Source organism: Diaporthe citri (assembly GCF_014595645.1).
Source record: "Diaporthe citri strain NFHF-8-4 chromosome Unknown scaffold_3, whole genome shotgun sequence".
Lineage (NCBI taxonomy): Eukaryota > Fungi > Ascomycota > Sordariomycetes > Diaporthales > Diaporthaceae > Diaporthe > Diaporthe citri.
This window is the reverse complement of record NW_025064848.1, coordinates 5,358,195-5,380,962: the sequence shown is the minus strand read 5'-3', so window position 1 is coordinate 5,380,962 and position 22,768 is coordinate 5,358,195. Positions and strand designations below refer to the sequence as shown.

The 22,768-nt window shown below is 56.6% G+C and overlaps 8 protein-coding genes across 8 annotated transcripts; 1 reads left to right on the top strand and 7 right to left on the bottom strand.

The window, feature by feature from the left end:
• Positions 1-92: 92 nt before the first annotated feature.
• Positions 93-4,071, bottom strand: INS49_008987 (uncharacterized protein; the record flags this gene model as incomplete). The annotated part of the gene is made up of 3 exons (XM_043169724.1): positions 93-2,072; positions 2,147-3,255; positions 3,864-4,071. The coding sequence occupies 3 exons, from the start codon at positions 4,069-4,071 to the stop codon at positions 93-95; spliced, it is 3,297 nt and encodes a 1,098-aa protein (XP_043027404.1).
• A 2,605-nt stretch (positions 4,072-6,676) lies between these two features.
• INS49_008986 (uncharacterized protein) lies at positions 6,677-7,467 on the bottom strand (the record flags this gene model as incomplete). Its single annotated transcript, XM_043169723.1, has 2 exons — positions 6,677-6,742; positions 6,886-7,467. 2 exons carry the CDS (start codon positions 7,465-7,467, stop codon positions 6,677-6,679), a joined length of 648 nt encoding a protein of 215 aa, XP_043027403.1.
• A 1,033-nt stretch (positions 7,468-8,500) lies between these two features.
• On the bottom strand, positions 8,501-9,007 carry INS49_008985 (uncharacterized protein; the record flags this gene model as incomplete). Its single annotated transcript, XM_043169722.1, has 2 exons — positions 8,501-8,640; positions 8,929-9,007. 2 exons carry the CDS (start codon positions 9,005-9,007, stop codon positions 8,501-8,503), a joined length of 219 nt encoding a protein of 72 aa, XP_043027402.1.
• A 1,349-nt stretch (positions 9,008-10,356) lies between these two features.
• On the bottom strand, positions 10,357-11,259 carry INS49_008984 (uncharacterized protein; the record flags this gene model as incomplete). Its single annotated transcript, XM_043169721.1, has 1 exon — positions 10,357-11,259. One exon carries the CDS (start codon positions 11,257-11,259, stop codon positions 10,357-10,359), a length of 903 nt encoding a protein of 300 aa, XP_043027401.1.
• Positions 11,260-11,306: 47 nt separating this feature from the next.
• Positions 11,307-11,738, bottom strand: INS49_008983 (uncharacterized protein; the record flags this gene model as incomplete). Its single annotated transcript, XM_043169720.1, has 1 exon — positions 11,307-11,738. The coding sequence occupies one exon, from the start codon at positions 11,736-11,738 to the stop codon at positions 11,307-11,309; it is 432 nt and encodes a 143-aa protein (XP_043027400.1).
• An 860-nt stretch (positions 11,739-12,598) lies between these two features.
• INS49_008982 (uncharacterized protein) lies at positions 12,599-14,269 on the bottom strand (the record flags this gene model as incomplete). The annotated part of the gene is made up of 2 exons (XM_043169719.1): positions 12,599-12,686; positions 12,792-14,269. The coding sequence occupies 2 exons, from the start codon at positions 14,267-14,269 to the stop codon at positions 12,599-12,601; spliced, it is 1,566 nt and encodes a 521-aa protein (XP_043027399.1).
• A 777-nt stretch (positions 14,270-15,046) lies between these two features.
• INS49_008981 (uncharacterized protein) lies at positions 15,047-17,854 on the bottom strand (the record flags this gene model as incomplete). Its single annotated transcript, XM_043169718.1, has 3 exons — positions 15,047-16,380; positions 16,446-17,698; positions 17,769-17,854. 3 exons carry the CDS (start codon positions 17,852-17,854, stop codon positions 15,047-15,049), a joined length of 2,673 nt encoding a protein of 890 aa, XP_043027398.1.
• Positions 17,855-19,699: 1,845 nt separating this feature from the next.
• INS49_008980 (uncharacterized protein) lies at positions 19,700-21,853 on the top strand (the record flags this gene model as incomplete). Its single annotated transcript, XM_043169717.1, has 4 exons — positions 19,700-20,023; positions 20,143-20,776; positions 20,867-21,551; positions 21,619-21,853. 4 exons carry the CDS (start codon positions 19,700-19,702, stop codon positions 21,851-21,853), a joined length of 1,878 nt encoding a protein of 625 aa, XP_043027397.1.
• Positions 21,854-22,768: the final 915 nt, after the last annotated feature.

The window sequence follows — 22,768 nt, the reverse complement described above, 5'->3', positions numbered from 1 at the left end:
CGCCTTACGAGAAATAAAGACAAATCCCTGGATAACACCGGTGAATATGATAGACATCCCACAAGCTAGCCCATGCGAGAGATGCCGACACATCACAGCCTCCGGAACACCTCCCCAAAGATCTCACGGCTCTTGAGCAGGTTCAGCAGGCGGATCCTCTCGTTCTCGAGGTGCGCCGCGTCGCTCGCCTGGCCGCACGGCAGGTGCGCAGCCGGCGCGCCGAACTCCTTCTCCAGGAAGCGGATCGCGGGGATGGAGCCGCCCTCCCGGATGTACAGCGGCTTACGGCCCCTGACGACGGCGGCCGGGGCGTCGTCCGGCCGGGTGGTTTCGGCTTGGTTTGTGGGGTCGGGTCCGGGGGCGGGTTCGTGGCTTGTGGACACGACGAACTCGGGGATGGACGGCGTGGGCGGCGCGGAGTCATCGTCTGCAGAGCGAAAGGAGGGCACCGGGCCGAAGGTGGACGTTGACTCGCGGGGGTACATCCTGGGCTCAGACATGAGCTCGGCTCCAGCAGCTTTGTCGACGCCTGATGTGTTGCTCTCGGCGTCCTTGCTGGCCACACCGGTATCCTTGCCGCCAACGCCATTGCTGTCATTCATGTTGCCGTCCTTTTGGGCTTGCTGGAACTCCACAGATTCTTGGCCCACCACCTCTACGACCCCATGGTCTCCCACCGAGCCCCTAAGCCCCCAGACCTTGATGATGGCCTCCTCCAAGGTCTGGAAAATCTGATTACTCGGGTCACCTAGCCACGGCTCAGCCTTGTTGTCGATTTTGATGCTCAGGGAATTCCTGCTCTCGAGCTCCGCAAACTGGTCTGCCAGGAAGGCCTTCAGCGACGCGACTATGTCGTCTACTTCTTGTCCAGGTACCAGTCGGAAGCTGATTGTGGCACTGGCGTGACCACTGACGATGCTGCCGTCCAGTCCAGAAACTTTATACCTATGAATGGTCAAGTTCGGCTCACGCCAGCGCGCCATGAGACCGGCTTTGAGCTGGTCCATCGTTCCAGCCTCAGGGTTACGGCGACTCAGGATCTTGGTAATGTCTTCATAGCGTGCCTCCTCAGCCGCTGTGAGCGGCAGGATCGAATCGTAAAAATGAGGCACCATGATCTTGTTCCTCGGACCTTTAAGCGTTGACAGCAGCCGCGTCAGGTCGGAAAGGGGCTCGTCGACCATGTAGCTACCATCAACGCCAGAGTGCAGATCAGGATAAATGCTGTCGACGCAGACAGTAGCGTGTAGGACCCCTCGGAGACCATAGGTCAAGCACGGTGTCTCATCGTCGAGCCAGTAGCTGTTGGCCAGCAGGATGTAGTCCACCTGTCCGATGACATCTTTGTTCTCAGCCACCGCCTCCTGGAACCCCCGACTACCCGACTCTTCTTCGCCGTCAATGAGGAAGATGACGTCGTTCTCGAGCTGCTTGGCCTCGAGAAGATCTGTCACAGCAAATAGCGCGGCCATGGTGGGGCCCTTGTTGTCGCTCACGCCGCGGCCGTACCAGTATCCATTCACGCCCTCTACCTGGAACGGGTCCGTTGTCCACTTGCTTTCGGCATTACGATCAGCAGGCACGACGTCGTAGTGGCCATAAAACAGGATGCGCTTGCGATTCTCTGCGGGCTCGCGTTTCCCACTAAAGACGGCGCAGACGACGGGGTTGTGTATCTGGTCATCCCTGGACAGCATATGCACCCGTGCGCCTAGTCGCTTGAAAAGATTACACAGGAAGCTGGCGCCTCTACGGCAGTCCTCGACAAATTCGGGCCGGGAGGAGACGGTCTTGTAAGACACAAATTCGCGCAGAGAGGCAAACATCATGTCCTCTGGCTTCCCGGTTACGTCTTCGGGCTGCTCGCACACGTCGTCGATGCGCCAAACACTGACGGAGTTGTCATTGGCGCCGGTGATGTACAGTTGGTCTCCGTTGTAGTTGGTACATGCCGAAGAAAGGACCTTGCCGTTATGGGCGGTCCACCTCTTGAGGCATCGGTATTTCTGGCTCACTTTTTCGGTGGCCGGGGATGGGAAGTGGTCTTTGCTGTAGTGAACAGTGCTGTGTTTCTGTTGCATTGTCAGCAACTGGGCCGTAGGGGCGGGCGGGCAGAGCGGCGGGAACTGGTGGTGGCTGGACTTACTGCTGCCGACCCGGTAGTGGCTCCAGACAGGAGGTAGCCCCAGGACAGCTGGAGGGCCATGACATCGCCACGGTGGCCCTTGATGACCCTGAGCTTCTGCTTCGTGTCGAGATCCCATAGCTCTATGACGCCTTTCTTCTTGCCACTGTACAAGAAGGAGCCGTCGATGGCCAGGGAGAAGACAGACTCGCCGAAATCGTCATCGTCGCCGCGGAGACACATGATCTCGCGCTTCTCCCACGCATCCCACTCCTCGAATCCCTCGTATTTCTCATCCTGTTTTATCTGCCACAGCTTGATGCTCCCGTCTCCGCCGCCACTTATCAGAACCTCCTCGTCTGAATCGACAAGGACGGTTGGGCCCTTCGCAATGATCATGCAGTAGACGAAGCCGAAATGGGCGAACTTGCCCACAGAACCGCGGTCTATCTCCAAGGTGGCCTCGGGCTTGGGTATCAGCTCCTCTCGCTTGTCCTTCCTCCTGGGCGTACTTGCTCCGCCGGGGGCCTTGGAATCGAAGAAAGGGTGGTGGCGCTGGTCGGGATGGGACGGGTTGTTGTGGGGCACGCGACGGTCGCGGTCGTTGAGTCTGACCCACTGGATGGATTGGTCCTGGGCACCGATGTAGACGGTATCCTGCTGGCTGGAGTATGCGCAGGAGAAGACGTCTCCGACGTGGTCGACGCTGTAGATCTCGTAAAGGCGTGTGAACGTCTCCGGGCACCAGACCGAGACAAGAGCGTCGCCGGCACTTGATATCAGGAGGGGCCTCGAGTTGGTCGAGGTCGAGTCTGGGGAGGACTGGGACGAGTCTGAGTGGGTGGTGGAGGAGGAGGAGCCGGAGAGGAACAGCCAGAGAATGTGGCGCTTGTGGGCCTGTATCCTCCTGACGAGCTCGAAGGTGCCGAGCGACCAGACGATCAGCTCGCCATCGTGGGTGCCGGCAAAGATGTACTTGTCGGACACGGCCAGGGCCAGCACAGAGCTGTCGTGCTTGAGCTCCTGGACGCGCACGGGGGTGTCGGACTCGTCATGGGTCAGCGAGAAGCCATTGGTTATCGGCGCGGTCGTCGGTGGTGGTTGCGATTTTGGGTCGGAGATCATGGCGCCTACTCGATGGGAGGGAGCGACAAGCGTCAGTATGGTGGAGGAAGCGGGCCTAGAATACAGGATGAAGGAGATGGCGGCAGCATTGCGCGCTCCAGAGCAGGAGGGAAGAGGCCAGGTTCGAGCACGGCAGGCCGGACCAGTCAAGGCACCATCTCTGGCCGGATGATGACACCGCAGCAGGTCGGCGCAGCAGGCCGACTAGGCACCGGATCACGGTTTCGGGAGAGTTGAGAGTATATACCGATGGCAAAAGAAACGGCTTGGATACACAGCCGAGAGTGAGGACGGGAGTGAGAGTGGGGGCTACAACGATCGTGAAGAGTGTAGAGAGTGACGATGCATCGGGTGAGGTCAAGGAGCACTGCTGCAGCACTTTGGAGCTGCGGTGCTGCAGACGGCATCCGCCTGCACGAACAGGGGGATCCCCACCTGCCCAGGTAGGCTCAGGCGGTCTCCAAGCTCCCGTTGTGGGCCGTGGGGTGTGGCCTAGGCTAGCTCGTCCCCCTGGATCGATGGTGGACTAGACCATACTGGGTGCACGAAAGATGGGTGGATGGATGGTGGTATGCGAACGACAGACGCACAAGAACGAACAAATGTGACTCACCCATGCTCTTCTCCTGCCGTTGGAGCCTCCAAACCTCATTCTGGGCTATCTTCCTACAGCCCACGCAGCCATCATCGTCGCTGTCGCTCCCACCGTGTCGAGCCTCACCGGCTCCTTTGCCGTAGCCATCGCCCTCGTCTGATGCTGGAGGCGTGGGGAAAAGGAACTCTGCCTTGCCCTGCCCGTCGAGAACGACACCAAGCGCCATCGCTGTCAGTTCGTTTGGTCGATTCCGGGTGCAACAGGCTGGGCTTCAAAGCCCTCTCGTTTGGTGGTCCTCAGCTAGAGTGCGAAATTGGCTGTCGATCAAGTCTCTTCTGCTAATTGACACGTATGACCCGAAAAGATGTCAATAGATGTCAATCTGGGCGGTTCAGGCACGCTTGTTGTCAGCTTGCTCTTCGTCCCTACCTATATATGAACCAACACACACTCACTGCCAACCCGGGCGGACATTGCCGGTGGCCCGTCCAAGGTGCATGTGCATGCGACAAGAAATAAGCTGCAGCCCGATTAACACGAGCCCCTTGAAGGGAAGCAAGCCTTCGCAGCGAACCAAACGGCCCTGCGCAGGAGGCCAGGGCAGCCTGTCGCTCAGGGCGAAAGACTCATGTCTCGAGCCCGGCCAATGACGACAGTTCCGAGATAATGGCATCAGATCAGCCTGCGAGCTTACATACATAGCCCTGTCCCGGATCGTCAACCACTGTGCAATTTCCCGCCGTCTGACAAGGGCCTCACCTGCCCTTTGGGCACTCACCGCTACAACTGCAGTGACACGCCTTTGTTTTGCTTTTTGGCAGGAGTGGCTGACCTTGCAACAGACCTCGCTCAGCGGCACAGCGTCAAGTCAAAGGCTCACGTTTCGTCCCGGTCTGAGTTTAACCCTGACCCAGGTCCCGAGCATATCCAGATGCCCCTTGCTGCTCGGAATATGTCAGCCTTTGCATGCCCTGTTAGCTGAGGAATTGATAGACCAAGCAGTTTAGGGCACGCTGTCTCGCTCAACGCAGGCATCCGTTGTGCGTGACCGACAAACACAAGGCCAAGCGCACGCGCGAGCTCACATACGCCGTTGAACTTTTTATGTCCTTTTTACTTTTTCTTGATTCGCTAAACACAGAGATTTTCTGTCATACTATCTTTCCGAGGTCAGAGTCTGAGACCAGGCGCTAAATCGGTACACTGCGTCAGTCGGTGTCAGCATAGATCCAACGTTGGTCTCACATACGCGTCCGCCAACTTTCACTAAAAGCCGTGCTCCCACTAGTGCACCAACGAAGATGTGAACCATCTTGTTGCCCTTGGCAGCATACTATACGCGTGTTATCCCACTCTTGGTACCCCCCATGCCTGAAATTCACATCGATCTTCTCCTCGCCTTTTCTAAGCGGGCATTCTATCCTCTAATACCGAATATGGGAACTTCCGCCGCCTCCAACTTTGACGGATGCACTCCAGCTGAAGCTTGCTCACAGCCAAGGCGCAGTTAATCGATTTCCGGCAGCGGAGAGACGGGATGAGAAATGGGTCCGAACCGCTGGATGTAATTCTGCCGATTGCTACGCTTCCGTTCTCAAGCCGGTAGCTACGCCCCAAACAAGTGTGTGGTCTACCAAGTCACTATACAGGTCGTCCACCTGGCGGCGCGGCGAGTGACCACGGTGAGACTGCTGCCTACCCTGCAATACTACCACACTTTGTGTTTGCTTATCCTTACGGAAACTGCATCATCCAGTCCCTTGGTTGTCGGTATGCTACGCCCTTCTTAACACTCTGTTAGGGCATACTCCATCTCTGCCGAGAAATATCAACAAGATGAGTTCAGACACGGCGGTGTCCTCGTCCTCCGTAAAGCCCGAGGACAGACACCTGAAGTGTTGGCCGACTTTGATCTATGTGCAAAGGAACAAGTCTCAGCCTTGCGGTGCTCCAACCAAGAACAATCGAGGTTAAGTGCCTGGAAATACTTGAGTCGTGTCCTGTCTATTTGTGGTAAGATTTAGAACGACAACATACAGCCATAGTCCAAGGCTTGCTTCAAGGATTTTGCAGTCGGACGCGTCACGGTCAGCCCAGACTGCCACAAAAGTAGCGGTTGTCATTACCTCAGATGAGAAGAGACACATTTTGCGGTCTCCCGTGGCATTCAAATCTTACATATTTTCCGGGCCAGGGGCATTGCGTCGAAACAATTCCAAAATATAGCTACCAAAGTCGGCTCTGAGGCCCATGTTTCATGTGAATAGTACACTTAGCCAGGTGAGTGGGACAGCGGAAGGCTCCATTCGCATCGCAGCAGTGAGAAGGGGAAATCGGCATGTTTGTGGACTACAGGCTGCGTGGGTAGTTAGAATATAGACCTGGTCAAATTGGCCGTTTCTCCAATGAACTGGTGAACTTGCAATCATTATTCTATAGTGTACATGAGAGAGACTGCATATCATGTCTATTTCACATGAATGTCGGAAGCATCACTTGCATTCGAAAGAACCAGCTGACGTCTAGACTGAAAGTGCATGTACAAAGTTCGACTGATTATTATTGTCCTCAAATCAGAGCGATAGTCTGCTCCTCACAGCCGCTCTTAGCAACAAGGTTTGCGATGTCAAAGTTGTACCAGGGAATGCCCCCATGGCTTGGGTAAAGAATGTCATGGTTTGAAAAATGGGCATCCCCTAAATTTTTGTAATCCTGCACATTTTCTGTAGGTCTCAAAGCAAATGTGAGCCCTGCTCCTGGCAGAAATGCACAAATGTCTGTCTGTTTTGCAACAGCTGGAACGAGTCCAAAATAGCCTTTCTTATTATCTGTTAATACGAATCTTCGGCCTTTGGTGAGCAACTGAACGAAGTTGTGTACAAGTGGGAAATCTCCGTCTGTTTGATCAGTCAGTATTTTGCGCTCAGGTCATAGATGTTCTGAAGAAACATTTCATACCCGGATTGCTTGATGAAGAGCTGGCAAGCAAATGCTGGCCATACGCAAAAGATTGCAGTTTCCAGGCCTCCCATTCGCCTACAGTGCACCCCAAGGATAGGACCTGCAGAAACCCGTCTATATCTGCTGATTCATCCACGTGCCGTATGATTTGCCACAGCTGCGCAACATCTTGCACTGTCTCAAGAAGCAGCGGATCTGAGGCGAATCGGACAGTGCCGAGCAGGACGGCCTGGACAGTAAGCCTCGGTGTACCGCTTCCCTGCTCCAGCGTGAAGTCCGCTGGAGAGCCCTGTTTTCTCGTTAATCCGCCATCTTCGGAACCTTCGGGGACTTCCCATTCGTTAATGTCCCATAAAGGTACCCATGATGGTGTGCTGAGCTCAATAGACTCATTTGTATGCTGAACATACTTCAACAAGTCCAGGTCGCGTGTCGCTTGAAGGTACGCAACTGCGAGTTCAGTGTAGACAGACTGCGGTGTTTTTGAGTGGTCCGCCTTGACATGTAACGTACTTTGGCTGATTTCATCAGCAATGGAGAGAAATGCAAAGACTCCATCCGCGGGGTTAGACAGAGTCAGTTCTCTTGCTGTCGCCATCATCGCTGGCACGCTGAGGTTTTCCAATTCCATTTTCTCGTCGAGGAAAGGCCGCAGCCGCATCCTGTGGGGGCCCATGCCTAGGTGAAGTGTTGTGTGTATTGCTGGATGGGAGTCCACTTGGCCACGGAGTGCTTGCCCGCGTTGAAGAAACCAAATTCCGGTGTCCATGAATGGAATCCAGCCGCATTCGGCCTCGCCCCAGGGAATGACCGCATCCTGGGCAAGGAATGCTTCTTGAATAATCGTCATGTCCTTAGTATTGCTGGTTGCAACGAAATGGAATTCAAACCATTTCACAATGCAGAGAGGAAGCGGCCACATTGAAGGCCTAACGGTAACGAAACGGCGCACATTTAGCTAGACCAACGTTATTTCCACCGCAATCATTGGTTATATTTAGTCTAATACGCAGCATATTAAAATATTGAGAGCAGGTGGCCCCGGGGAAGGCCTAACTGCACTAAAACGGGCGAAGTAGGCCAAGTGGCGTGGCCAACAGGCCACCCTTCAGGGAAAACCACTAAACATAACCAATAAATGGAAAATAGGGAATTAGAAACAGAAAAGTCTCCTAGCTTTCTATTATTCCATCAACAAATGGGAATTAGTAAGTAGGAGACAGGAAAAGCCTCCTGGTTCTCCATCATCCGTTTATTATAACCGAGATCTTAAATATCAGCCAGCCAGCCGGAACATTGTGCGTCACAGATCTGACTCGCTAATTAACGCTCACATACCGATCCTCGGGCCCAGGATTCAACATAATCCAACAAGCCCCTCAGATTGGGCGGCTGTGAACCATGAGCAAGTAGACAGTCGTGTGAGATCGTTGGGTATGGTATGGGCACATGTAATATGGACGTGAGTACATCAACGTAGTTATGTGGCAGGCATTAGCCAGTATCGTGAGCATGCGGATATTCGCAAACAGCGGGGAAGGAGCCTGATAGTCTGTTCATTCCCGCTGGCTGGAATGAAGGAGAGGTTTGCCCCTTATAATCCTTATCCTTCGGCGGCAGCAACTTGCTATGAGCCTTACGGGTGGAAGGGCGAAGATGAAGGAACTCTGGTATGCCTATTGACGTTGCTTTTCTCAATCCTCTTCGCACTCGACGTGGAAGGGCGCGGGCATGGGCACACGAGGACCCGGCGTGCCGCCGAGGATAGGGCTCACGGTGTTCGTCTCGCAATGATTGTCGAAGTTGTCCACCTGTTGATCAGGCCACCCGGGGACTGGACAATGAGATCAGCAGCTGGGGAGAGCATCGAGCGTCTTATCATGATGTCGATCGAACATGTTGACAGCCTATTCTCACGCTTCGGAATTAAGTTTGCAGATCCAGTTTAGTAAGTGACGGACTCTAAAGGATATTGTCCTTCCTCCGGGGGCGGGAGGGCTCAGAAGCCTTTCAAACAGAGTCCACCTTGAGAGTCCTCAAGCTTGGAACAAGACACTGACAACCGTCTATATGCTGCTAGGCTAGCGGGGGTCGACCCGACGTATTTGAACTCCAGTCTTACAGACGGCGACTAACAACAAGAAGAGACGATTGGACACTGGAATGGCCAGCAGGGCATTCATCTCGCGCCGATACGCCATCTTTCGCTTCTGTCGGACTCACCAGAGACTGATAGGAAGCTATTGACGTTGTTTCATATTCCTCTCATAGGCATACCCAGAGACGACAGCGCTTGCATCAATACGATCAAAGTGGAATGGCTGGCCTATTACATGCACTCGGACGACATTCAGCCTGGTAAGACCAGGAGTTTGCAAAACGATTCTATAATATCGCCCCTATTTCGAACTTGATTCTACTCCGTTCATCGTTGCCCTGTATCTGGATGGTAAACTCCATCATCTCTTCTCTCCAAGAAGAGCACTTACTAGCAGTGCTTATCATGTCGCCTCAGCTCCATTGGAGTTGGCATTGCCAGCAAAGCCAGCCATCCCTATATCGGACTGCGATCACGAAATCTTAGATCAGAATACCAATTCACAAGAGACAAGGTATCTGGACTTGTGCGACCTTGATCTCAGTATCTTCTATATTCCTGAAGATCAACAGGCAATCGTGATTGCGCCGTCCTTCGACCGGGTATCAAGGATGTCCGCTTACCTTTTCTGCGAACACCGGGGATCAATTGATCAGAATGGATGCGTGGACTGTGAGAAAGCACGTACTACAAGCTGCGAAGCAAAGTTCATCGTTGACCATCTGGAATAGAAGTAGATATTCTTTTGCTGGAAAATCTTCTAACCTTTTGAACCGCGCCATGGAGACCCCCGCTCGCAGCTCGGATTCTCAGTGGAGAGCAGCCTCGCTCGGCGGCGGGAAAACGGCTTAATTAAAGGCTCAGATACCTAGAATATTTGGGCGGGCACACCGCTATTTAAAGCCCAAGGGCCGAATGTCATACTGAGTATGAAGCTAAGCCCACTTTGTCCAACATCTGAAGCCTCACGAGTTTGACGCCGCGAGGCCGCGATGCGCCTGTTATCGGCCATAACAACTCTACATCGACCCGTTACCTGATGGGTGCGGATTTGTTACCTGCTTATTAAGATTTGTATGGCGAGAGACTATGGGACTCACGCCCGGCGGAGCAGCGTTTTCAAGCATAAACAGTAGAAATTGCTACTTGTACTAGCTAGAGGCTGCCTTTATATTCGTGATTGATAAGGACCAACAATGGTTTCGCGTTGCTGGATTCTTCTAGGCCAGAAAGCGTTACTCCAGTAGACCGAGACAAATCTGGCGAAGTGGCCCCTTGCCATAGCCATAAGGCTCCGTGCCAGTAATTGGGGGGGGGGGGGATTATTTAGTTGGTGAGGTGAGCAGTATGCAGTACATCAGAGTAAGCAATTCAAAACCGAAGTCACCGTGCATCCAAAGGGTCTGGAAAGCAGCTAGCAGTTTCTCACGGTTTGCAGTGCTCCAGGGTTATCTAAGGTCCCGCTATGTCGGCCTCGCAGAGATCCGGAAGAGCCCATTTCACCATCCACTCGCATTCCAACAGACTCACGGCAGTGGGCCTCTCTTCCGGAGAGAACGCCAACATAGCCCTCAGCATGCCAAGCAAAGCAATCTTCTCCTGGTCTCCCACCGGCTCCATGCCGCAGTCCCGCCTGGGGAGTTGGATCGAGTCGTCAAAACGAACTTCTAGGCTCCGCCGTTTGCACGTGTGGTCCAGCAGATTTCCCCGGCTGTCGAAATACCGAGACCGGGCGTCCCACCGCGCCAACCAGTCCTGAGGCAAGCTCCCCAGTGCGTCCACCTGTTCTCTCGTGGCGTAGTCGTCTGTGAAGCTGAAGGTGTCAACTAGGGGCCGTTGTCCGAGGATGGTCCAGATCGAGCATCCCAGTGTCCATATATCGGAAGCGAATGACAGTGGTTTTTCCGGTTCAAATCTGGTTTCTGGCGGCCGTATGGTGAGAGGGGTGTTCGAGTAAAACCTCTGTTCAGTGAGTGGTGTGAAGGCTTCGCCAAAGTCGGCCAAAATTATGGACGCCTCGTGAAGCTTGATATCCTCGCTTCTTGTTCCGAACCAGGCCGGGATCACTATGTGAGAGGGAATACCGACCGGCAGCGGCTGCTCCTTGTCGTTGCCAATAATCTTCACAGGTTCCAGCACAGGGCTGCCGAAGGTATCGAAAAGTTTATCCGAGGGCATCTCAGGTATACTCTCTGGAAATTTGAGAAGGACGTTCCCAAGATGTAGATCCGCGTGGACATAACCTCTCGCGTGCATGAAAGCCACGGCTTTTATGAGCTGAGCCGCAATCACTCGCGCCACTTTCAGCTGGAAGAGTCGAGTGTATGAAGCCTCCTGTGCTTCGGAGACAGTCATCCTGGCTGGCACCGTCACGATACATCGGTGTGTGCCGTTGGGACCATCTACGTGAATTCGTCCCAGATCGGAGGCATGCTGTGGATGCCGACAGAAGGAGTGCGCGATGGTAATGCAGGTTGCTGGGGATCATTCGCGGCAGCCCACAAATGACGCCATGTTCGCGTCTCGTTCGAGTCGTGATCGGTCTCGGCCGTCTTTATTTTCATGGCAACATATCTGTCTAGCTGCTGGACATCTTTTGCGAGCCACATGGTGGAGTAGGAGCCGAACCCGAGTTTGTGCACGATGCGATAGCGCTGGTGCAAGGCGTCACCGATAGAAAGCGGGTGATATCCTCCAGGGCGATATCGCTCGATAGGTTCCCCGTCTTCGATGAAGGCGAAACGAAGGGCGCCGTTGTGAGGGGCGGTTTGCTGGTGCATCGCTTTAGGCTGACGATGGGACACGGAAGCTGATGGAGGATTGTATGGGGGCATCTTCCGTAATACTGAGCTTAATGGGCAACTCGCGGTTGGCTGTAGTGATCGCCAACGACGCATGACCGGCAACTTTTGTGGTGAGAAGGGTATTGTTTGCTCGGAGCTTGTACCGCCTCAGGGATCTTGGTAGAATACTGTGTTATATTTGGTAAAAGCGGGTCCTTCCCTGCGTATGTGACCCTGCTCACCTGAAAAGTGGTTACCAACAGTCGTTGGAGCCTGGAGGAATGGAAGGCAACCATGTGCGGGGCTGGCACCGCTGTAGTAATTATGGTATCTGATCTCAAGAGCTCTTGCGATTTGAGAGTTTGAAAGGTGGAGATAGGCAGGCCTCTCCTCTCACAGCCAGAAAATGGTGACGAAGCTAACTAATTATAAGACCAGAAGCTCGAATGGACTCGGTTGCGAGCATGGGGAGCCTCGCGCCATTCACCGCTGGCTCCGAGTGTCATCTGAGTTTATGCTTAATTTTAAAGTAAATCTACAGAACCGGACCGAAGGGCTAGATAATAAGGACATGACCATTCCCAGTCGATAATATCTCATAGTTACCCTTCAGCTGATGATGCCTTGGTATTCACTCTTGACATCCGAGTAGCTTCACCGCCAGTATTTATGCCGAGTGGGAGGCGATTCAGCAGCATGCAATGTCAAGAGGTTGCAATAGCCGTGGACGAAATAAGGCCGGTGATGCGTTCTAGAAATGGCAAGGCATCTTTCCAGGAAATTAGATGTATATTACCTACTGAAATCCTAGCAGGGACGATGATAGGTTGGTATCATGACTGCTCCGGCACCCGGTCTGCCTGCCTGCTGCCTTAACTAACACCTACCTACCAAAACACTCACCCAGGTCTTCATTGGAAGCTCTCCTTGAGGACATTCGGCTTCCTCTCGTTCAGATCCAATATCATCTGCCCAAAGAGGCCGTTTGCCCACGAGAACCTGAGAGACGGCAAAGAGGATATCGTCAGCAGCGTCACTTCCTCTCCCCTGTTACGATGCATCCAATGGAGGGGTGGGTAGCGGGCCGGATTTGACTTCACTTACCACTGTCTCGTCCAGTCGCTCTGGTTAAACGAGTTGACGCTCTCGTGGATCAGGCCGAGCCCGTCCGTGCTCGAGACGATCTCCCTCAGCGCGCCCGTGATCTCGGCGTCGTCGTCCGTGGTCAGGATCCTGACGATGCTCGCCATGGGCCACGCCATGCCCGGCCCCTGGTGCGGCCCGCCAACGGCGTTGATCACCGGCCCGCGCATAAAGTACGGGTTCCCGTTGGCACCGGCACTAGCATCCTCGTCCAGGATGATCGCCCTCGTGTTCTGGTACACCTCGTCGCCGGCGTCCAGGAAGCCCAGGAACGGCGCGGACAGGATGGACGGGATGTTGGCGTCGTCCATGACCACCGCGGAGCCGAACCCGTCCACCTCGTAGGCGTAGACCTGCGTGCCCGTGGTGGGGTCGGTGATGACGCCGTGGGCCTGGATGGCGGAGCGGATGGAGTCCGCCATGCCGCGCATCCGGGCCGCCAGGTCCGCCTGCCCCCCGAGCGCGGCCATGATCTCGGCCGTGCTGCTCAGGTAGCGGCTGAACATCATGTTGGCCGGGATGAAGAGCTGGAAGATGGTGCTGTCGTCGCTCGGCCGGAAGGCGCTCCGGACCAAGCCCGTGCCGTTGCCCACGGGCGACCCGATGCCGTCGTTGGCGAGCGTCTCGGTGGCGCGCGTCGTCAGCCGGGTGAAGGTGTACGGGCTGGTCAGGACCTGGCCCTCGGGCCCGTACGTCGGGGTCAGCATCTCGGTGGCGGTGTTGAGCACGGCCCTGACCGCGTCGACCCACTGGAACTTGCCGAAGAAGTCCAGGTCGCCCGTGGCGTTGTAGTAGTTGGCCGAGACCTCGAGGAAGGAGGCGAGCGAGTCGAGCTCGTACTTGCACTCGAACACGCTCGTGTTGCTGTACGGGGGCGTCACGGTGTCCTGCGACGCGGCGTCGTTGACCGACCCCTCGACCCCGGATTCGACCGGGGGCTGGAAGGAATTACAGTACGGGCTGGTCAGGATGTACCTCGCTTGCAGGTTGATGACGCCCCTGTACAGGCTGGCGATACTATCTGCGCTCTGGTCGGCCTTGAGCACAGGCAGGTAGCTCTGCATCTGGTTCGCCGAGTCGCGCAGCCACATGGCGTTGATGTCGCCCGTGATGATGAAGGTGAGCTCCTCCTCGCTGTTGTTGGCCGCGTACCCCTTCCACCTGATGGCCGTGTCGAGCGTGTTGGGGTAGCTGTTCTGGAACAGCCTATACAGGTCTGGGTCGGCGATCACGCCGGCCATGGACGTGATAACGTCCTCGACGTCAGACGAGTTGAAGGTTCGGCAGGACGGGGACGGGCGCATGTACGACAGCTGGTACGTGCCGTTGGAGAAGGGCTCATGGCGCTGGGTGGAGTAGCTCAAGTAGTCTGGGCATTCTTGCGACTGCGCCAGGCCCAGGAGGAGGGCGGCCTGGAGGAGAGGGGTTTGGACCAACATGACGAGGGGGAATCACCAAAGCGCCAGAATCTGGCCGAACTGGGGACGTTGAAGCTCGACGACCTGCTGATCACAGAAGGATGAGGTGCGGCAGCAACACCACAGACAAAGGCGCCAACCACGGCGGGTCGTGCCATGGTTTTGTACCTCGACGCGTTCAGGGACAAGAAATCATAATTCTATTAGCTCATACTACATGCTCGTGACCTGCAGTGACTGCAAGGATGAAAAAAAAAAGGTTGATGATCAGGTCCGAGATGAGGAGATGCGGAGATGAGCAGCACCCATGCGTGCCCCATGCTCCCATGCTCGCTGCGGGGGCGATGCTACGTTCCACAGAGACTAGCGGGGCACGATGATTCTCCAAAGACTGAGGTTTGGGGTTTGGGGTTTTCGACGGCTCCTGATCGCATTCTTCCTTTTGGTGTACCTACTGTACCAGGTACGTGCAACTCCTCCAAATATGCAATGCTCGTGGGGTTATTTCCCGTAAACGGCTCACTCGACTCGGAATCAGCATGTCAGCGGTCCCTCAGCTCTGGAATCCTTTGCTGACGGCGATCTTGTATTCTGTGAGTTGCAAACTTCTACCTGAGCACCCATTTTTGACCTCCATCGTCGACAACAGAAAATGCTGGCTATGAGGTGCGTTCATGAGAAAATCACATTCGTCATCATTCAAGCAAACCCGCCCGTTCCCAGTCCGTGATATGCATATAACTCGTAGATGAGATGACCACCAACTCACTTTATTAGCCCGTCCTTTTACTTCCGATTTCATGATCCTTCGGTCCCATCCTCCTGTGGCCCACCGCCAGGAGCCTCGCCGACGAACGGGGAGGTCAATGGTAACACTGACGGATCCGGCAGGAAAGCCTCCGCGCCGGGGAACAAGGCCCCGTACTCGCCCCAGTTCCAGTTGAACGCATCCAGGTCCATGGTCTCGAGGTAGTCGTCGAGGTAGCCGAGGCCTTCGCCCTGGTCGAAGGCGGTGGCCCCCAGGTCGTACCCACCAGCCGTTGTCGCCGCCGTTGTCGCCGCCGCCGCCGCCTGGTCTTCCCCAGAACCGCTCACGCTGGCTTGACGACTGCTCCCGGGCGCAGGCGGGGAGGAGGAGGTGGTGTAGCCCGTCGTGCCCGAGGACCCCGTCTGGCCCCCACCAGAGCCACCACCCCGCACGGGCGGCCCGGGCGGCGGGGAGCACGCAAACGGCTGGGGCCCGAGGTTCGGGTTGCCGGGTATCGCGGCCGCGGCCGCCACGGGGGGTGCCTGCTGGACAAAGTTGAAGGGGATCAGGAAGTCCATGGCCTGGCTCGCCGAGAAGATGTCGTAGGGCACGGGCGCCGGCGGCTGTGGGGCTCCCGCGAAGGGGGACTCGCTCGTGCGGTCGTAGCCCGGCGGCAGCGGCTCGGACGTCTGGCGGCGCGGCTTCTGGTGGGCGGCGCTTGGGGGTGTGACACCTGTCGTCGACGGCGGCGTCGCTTCGGGGGTGCCCTCGACCTCGCCGGACGACCTGGGCCGGCTGGGCGGGGGCCTGTCGCGCTCCAGCCTCGCGCGGAAGGCCTCCCACCAGGGCTCGATGCGCGTCTGGATGGCGTACAGCCACAGCGAGGGCGGGCGGAACCGGCCCCCGTCCGAGGCGATGGCGAGGACCCTCTTGATGCCCTCGATGTAGTACCCCGGCCGCAGCGAGTCGATGTTGACGAGGTCGTACTCGCCCGTCCGCCAGATGTTGTGCGCGACGATCATCAGGAAGCGGAGCGCGTAGAAGAGCCGCGAGTACGGCACGTTGGAGAAGTACCGCAGCGTCTCCGCGTCGGCGAGGCTGTTCGTGCTGGTCAGGCCTGGTGACCCCGGCGGCTCGACGACGAGGGTGAGGCATGCGTGCGCGGCGGTTATGCACTTCTGTGTGTACTGGATCCGGTACGGGGCGAGGACGTCCTGGTCCGGCTTGGTGTCTGTGTTGTCCGTCTCGGTGCTGGCGGGCGACTGGGAGGGGCAGGATAGAGAGGGGAGGCCGTGGCTTCGGGCATGGAAGTCCGCCCTGCCAGCTGGGTAGATGACTTCGGTGAGGACCAACGCCGTGTAGTGGTACTCAAGCATGAGGAATTCTGGACATGTCGACCATCGTTAGCCGGGGGGGCCGTGGTCCTTCAGCCATTGCACCGAGACTCACCGTTGACCAGGTCGAAGGGGCAGTTAATCAGCCACTGTCTGCGCTTTCTCTCGAAGTACTGGATGATGCTATCTCTCCCCTCGTCACTCAAGCCCTCTGCGCGATCATGGCCGTTGAACAGGGCGAATGCTCCCTCCACCGCGATCTGTATCAGCTTGATCCACTCGATCAAAGACATGTCGCATTGGTTCCCGCTTGTCTCCAAAATCCGCAGACTTGAGTTGACCAAGCTGAAGGGCCTGATGAGGATGTTCTCGCGCGCCTTCACCGCGAGGGAGAAGCTGGTCCAATGCCAGATGCAGAGCTGCCTGGACAGGTCCAATGCCCTCTCCGTCACGTCGGCCTCAGTTATGGGCACGCCCTCCGGCAGGTTGTGGATCTTTGATGCCTGGCCGAGCTTGATGACGATGGCAACGACCATCTTGTTGCACTCGAAAAATCTCTCACGCATCGACTGCGTGGGGTCATTGTGGAAGATGTAGAATATGGCCAGCGCCTGCAGGATATCCAGGTCAGGCTCAAGGTCCTCCTGGACCTGCTCGTCCAGGATCTTCTCCAGATCGCTGGACAGGACGCTGGCGACCGACAGAAACTCAGCCGAGCCGGTCGACGCGGCGCATAGCACACTGAGCCAGACGGCGGGCTTGTTGCGCCGGAGCGACTGGTTGGAGTAGCCATCCGGTATCCCGATGCCGAGGAATTTGCCGTGGATGAACTGACGAAATCTGTTGATGAGCTTGTCGGCTTGGCTGAGGGTGATCAGCCCGCGGTCGACGACGTCTGGCCCGTAGCGGGCTGCCTTGGGATCAGCGGCACAGGCAACAGCGTCATCTGACGCGGCTGTGGGGTGACTTTCCACAGTCGTCGGGCCGGATAGAATATCACCACAGGATTTATCCGCCGATTCATGGGTACTCGATTCCGGCTCCGTCTGAGTGGATGCGGGTTTTGGCTCCGGAGACCCGGGGCCGGGCACGAAGGAAAACGGCGGCGCGGGCTTGTTGTTGGGGTGGGACCCGGGAGCGGGAGGAGCCTCGGCGAAGGATTCGGCCCCGGGAGCGTCTCGGTCCGCTTCGCTGCCGACAACATTGATGGCGCTGGCGCGCCTCTCGACCTGCTTCTCGACCTGCCTCTCGAGCTTGAGCTGCATGTCCCTGACGCGGCGCTCCAGCTCGACGATCCGGTCGTTCTTGGAGCGGACGGGCCTCCTCCTGGGCCCGATGGGCGAGAAGGCGCACGAGCTGCCGTTCTTGCTGCACCGCTTGCATGAGTTTGTGGGCGACAGTGGATCCGGTATGCACCCTCGTTTTTGAGATGTGACACGGGTCGCAGGCCTTGTTGAACTTCTGGCCGGATGCGTTGGGCACGCCGAAGCGACCCGGGATCGCCAAGGGCGGTGGGTGCGACATGTTGGTTGCTCTGGTGTGGGAGACGATGGCCCCTCCCGCGGCTCGCAGCGAGTCCACACGTGTCCAGGTTTGGGTCTGGATTACTGTGCAGGTGCTGTTAGGCCGGGCTGCTGCCGCCGCAGCGTCCTCCTTGGTGGCGGGCGGGAGAGGGGCAGAGGAGCAGAGGGGTTGAAACGTTGCGGCTGAGGTGTCTGTGTTGGATCAAGGTTCACCGTGGCCCGGCTGATGAAGATGTGACGCTGGTTTGTGCTCATGGGGAAAAACCAATCTGAAGTCAACACGTCCTGAATCCCGGACTGCGGCAGCTCGACTATATCAAAGCCTGTTCATGATTAGGTTTATTGGATCTGGCGGCATTAAGCTCTCAGTCAACGCCCTGCGGCATACTGGTCCGTGACGTCTCCAGGAATTTGGATCTCAGATGGATGGCATCAAGTTTTCGCCGACCCCGTCCGCCTCTGCACGGGAACGAACACGAAACCCTGATCGGGCGAGCTTGGGTCAACGCTTTGCCGGCTGTGGCACACGCGCAAGGGTTTCTGTGTAATGAGCAACGGCAGACTAGATTTTCACATGTGTGGATGCTCTCGTCTCCGCGTAGGCCAGGCTATAGAACTCCCTTATTTAAGCTGTCGACACCGATTTAGTGGCCTTCTGAACGATGGACAATGACTCGCCACCAGGGAGGTTGTGAGCCTGTGCGCCCACGAGTCCACGACTCTTCGTCTCCTTTCATGGCCGCTCGGGGAGTCGGAGACTCCGGCGGCCACCAAGTCCGCTCGGAGCATGAAGGCCGATGGCTATTTGCGCGTCATTGCACACAGCATTACAAAAACTAGACCAGCAGCCCCTTGGTTCACCGTTAGAGGGCCTGTGAGCCCCTTCAGCCTCCACAGACGACACGCCTCGACCTCTTCCCCTGTAGGCTGGTAAGTCCGATCAATTGATGACCACCACCTCGGAGTTTAGCATCTACAATCAACAGTCACGTTGGTCAGGGATGCACACCTCCTGTCATCTGAATCGCCCAGAGTGGCCCCTGCCTGGCCAACGGCCCGCCTCCCTTACCGTACCCATAGAGCCCGTGGTTCCGTCAGTAGTGAAAGCCCCAGAGCCCTCACCGACCCCCCTTTGCCCACCAATGCAACAATACCGGTGCTGCTAGCTAGTAGCCAAGTCTGGCAATAGGCGCACCTTGGCCCACGACCCCACGCCATGGACCACCCGCCTTCTCTCTGACAAATGCCAACTGTCATTGCTCGCGCCCTCTGCTCATACCTAGCCTCATGCCTGCGACAGCAGGGATCAACCCCCGACCGCGGTTCGGCTCTAGGACGTGCATCCGAAGCCGCAACGGCGGCTATGCGGAGCCGTAGTCTAATCGATGGTCTACGTCCTCCTCTGAAGCCCTTGCGAGAGCCGGTAGACTAGACTTCTTATTTCCGGGGCTTCAGATCGACTCCTCCAGTTGGGGAATGTTGGCAGATTCGCGGGGGAGGGGCCCTCTAATTAATAATACCGAGGGCGTGCAGTTCCCTCATTATTCCCGCCTCGGCCACTGGGTGCCTGCTTCTCTCCTTTCTTTTTCTTGGCCAGGTAGCCTCCCGTGTTGCCGCTCCCGACCTCGTGTAGAAGTCCGTAACACTGCTTCCCGGGCCCCTGGAAACACCGAACGCCCCACATCGACCGACATCCTGTTGGGTCTGTTTTCTCGCTAGCCCTCGCCTGCAGAACCACTTTCTCTCCCTCACTGTCTCTGCCAACCCTCTGCCGCGTGCCCTAGGGAAATCGCCGTGCCGCCCTGCGAAAATCCACCTTCCCAGGAGGCTTTTGCAGCAAAGCATCATGGAGAAGCATGATGACGAGGCCAAGGCCGGCAACGCGAGGCCGGAGTTGGGTCGAGAGGCAGACGACCTGTCCGTCTCGCTTACTGGATCTAGCGTCGAAACCGACGAGAAGCGTCACCAACACGGGCATGCGGACGAGCCGGGCGCATCGGACGACAAAAAGAAAAAGGTCCGGCCGGCCTCGGATGGTCTTGGTGACGAGGCTGCATCGGCGTACAGCACCGACTCGAGCCACTCGACCGAGCGCGGCGAGGCGGACCTCGGGAACGAGGCGATCGAGGAGACCGTCCCCGGGCGCGACCTCGACCGCCAACTAAGCAGGGTAGGTTCGCTCACCCAGTCACTTCTTACTTCTACAGTTCCAAACAAACCCCGATGGCTCTCCCGCACGCCTGGGCGAGAACTTGGCGCTGACGAGTACGCCCCCGGCGTCCTTTTCAGGTCCGCGATATCGAGAGCCTGCGGAGGATCGAGTCGCGCGGCAGCATCAAGTCCAAGGTCTCGCGCGTCTTCTCCGTCGTCTCGGGGCGCGGCCGCGCCAAGGACGGCGCCGGCATCAGGCACGACCCGCTGCCGCAGACGAGCCTGGGCGAGGGCATCGTGGGCTGGGACGGCCAGGACGACCCGGCTATGCCGCTCAACTTCCAGCCGTTCCGCAAGTGGCTGCTCGTCGGCCTCCTGTCGACGATCACGCTCGTCACGCCCTTTGCGTCGTCCATCCTGTCGCCTGGGATCGCCTCGCTCATGGCCGAGTTTGGCGAGGCGCAGCAGATCGTGGGCTCCATGACCGTCAGTATCTACCTGCTCGGTTACGTCGTCGGCCCGATGGTCTTGGCCCCGATGAGTGAGATCTACGGGCGGAGGCCGGTGTTGACGGCAGCCAACGTGTTCTTCTGCTGCTGGCAGATTGGGTGTGCGTTGGCGCCCGATATCAGCACCCTGATCGTGTTCCGTTTCTTCAGTGGCGTCGGGGGCGCTGGTTGTCTGACACTCGGTGGTGCTGTCATTGGTGATTTGTTCCGGCCGGAGCAGCGAGGTTTCGCTATGGGGATATGGACATTCGGGCCCTTGATTGGTGAGTTCATCCCGCCGTTACATTCGTGTCTACCGGACTTGCTCAAATGCAACCACAAGTCTGAGGAAATGCTGACAAGTCTTGCAATAGGCCCGATCCTCGGTCCCCTAATTGGAGGCTTCATCGCCGAGTCGATTGGGTGGAGATGGGATTTCTGGATTGTGCTCATTGTCGCCGTGCTCATCACCATTACCATTGAGGTCTTCAACCAGGAGACCAGCCATCGCATCATCATTGAGAAGAAGGTCAAACGGCTGAGGAAGGAGACGGGTCGCGATGACCTGCGCAGCTGTTATGACACCACCCAAGGCTCAAAGCTTTCGCAGAAGCGTATCCTGGTCAACGGGCTGGTTCGGCCTCTCAAGATGCTCGTTCTCTCCCCAATCGTCCTGCTGTTGACGATCTACATCTCGTTTACGTACGGCACGCTCTACCTCCTCTTCACCACGATACCCACTGTGTTTCAAGAGACCTACGGCTTCAGCACTGGTCTCACCGGGCTGGTGTACCTCGGCCTGGGCACCGGTACGACACTGGGGTGGATAGTCATTACCCTCTACTCGGACAAGTCCGTCATCAAGCTCGCCAAGGCGAACAATGGCGAGTTCGAGCCCGAGATGAGGCTTGCCATGTCGATTGGCTTCTCGTGGCTGCTTCCAATCACCTTCTTCTGGTACGGCTGGACAGCGCAGTACAAGGTGCACTGGATCAGTCCGATACTAAGTCTCATCCCCTATGGCTGTGGAATCATGGGGCTTTTCTTGCCCGTCACAACGTAAGCGTTCCCGTCTATTGTGGTCCACCAAGGTCTTACCGACGGCGTGGCGCTGACTACTACCCAGGTACCTCGTCGATTGCTACCCCATGTACGCCGCCGCCGCGATTGCGGCAAACACGGAGCTCCGGAGTCTTGTCGGTGCACTGCTGCCACTTGCAGGCCCTCCTATGTACGAGACGCTTGGCCTGGGCTGGGGCAATTCCTTGTTGGGGTTCCTGTGCGCGCTCATGATCCCCTTGCCGATAGTGTTCTACAAGTTCGGCAAGAAGCTGCGCAAGATGGAGAAGCTCAAGCTTTGAAATTTTAACTTTTAACTGGTTCTAAAACGATTCAACGCATAGCATCATGAATGATTGGACGAAAGCATAGCGCTGGTGGGATGACTAGATGTCAACCAGAATTACATGTACCAGTGTTTAGCGATGGCAGAGAAGTTTGGTTTGTACGCTGGCACTAGAAGGATGAGTGTGCAAAATACTTTTAATACTACTCAGTCATCAACATTTCAATTGGGTCTAGCAACGGCTTTGGGCATGTCGCTGTACTAGTCTGATAGAGATACGTAAGGAAAATGCAGAAGCTGGTACTTGTCTCCGCGTAGATATCGCTGCCTTGCATCCTCCCATTTGTGACCAATTGTGTCTATAGATCTACAGTGTGAGACATGGCGTGCTGTTGTATGTTCAAGTTGTTGCGCACACCGGCAGTCCGGAAGCCGAGGCGCAATCTGCTGACCACCACACCAACAACACCGCCCGCTTTCGCATCCATCCTTTCCCAAACTTCCTGGCCTCTTGTACCTCGCGCGTCCGATTCTGAGGATCCCAGCTAGAACGGTCGCCAGGGGGGTCTGCTGGCAGGAGAAAAGACATACACCTTTACGGTTAAGTAGAACCCTGGATCTATCGCAGCGATCTCTCGAATGTTTTCAATTTGTATCGGGGGCCGCCGTCCGCCGCCAGACAAGATCGCCCGCCGCTCTTGAATGGTGGCCTGTCATCTTTCTGCCTAGGAGAGTGGCAAGGCTCCCACCTCCATCTCTGTCAGGGGCAGCATTTTGCGTCAAGACCACAGTTACACTCAAGAGACGCAGCAGAATCGAGATCAGTACCACTCGGTACAACCAGCCAAGACAATGGAAGATGATTCGTTTCCAAGAGACAGACAGGTAGGACTAACAGTGGAATTGATTAATCTGGTAGCTTCACATCTAG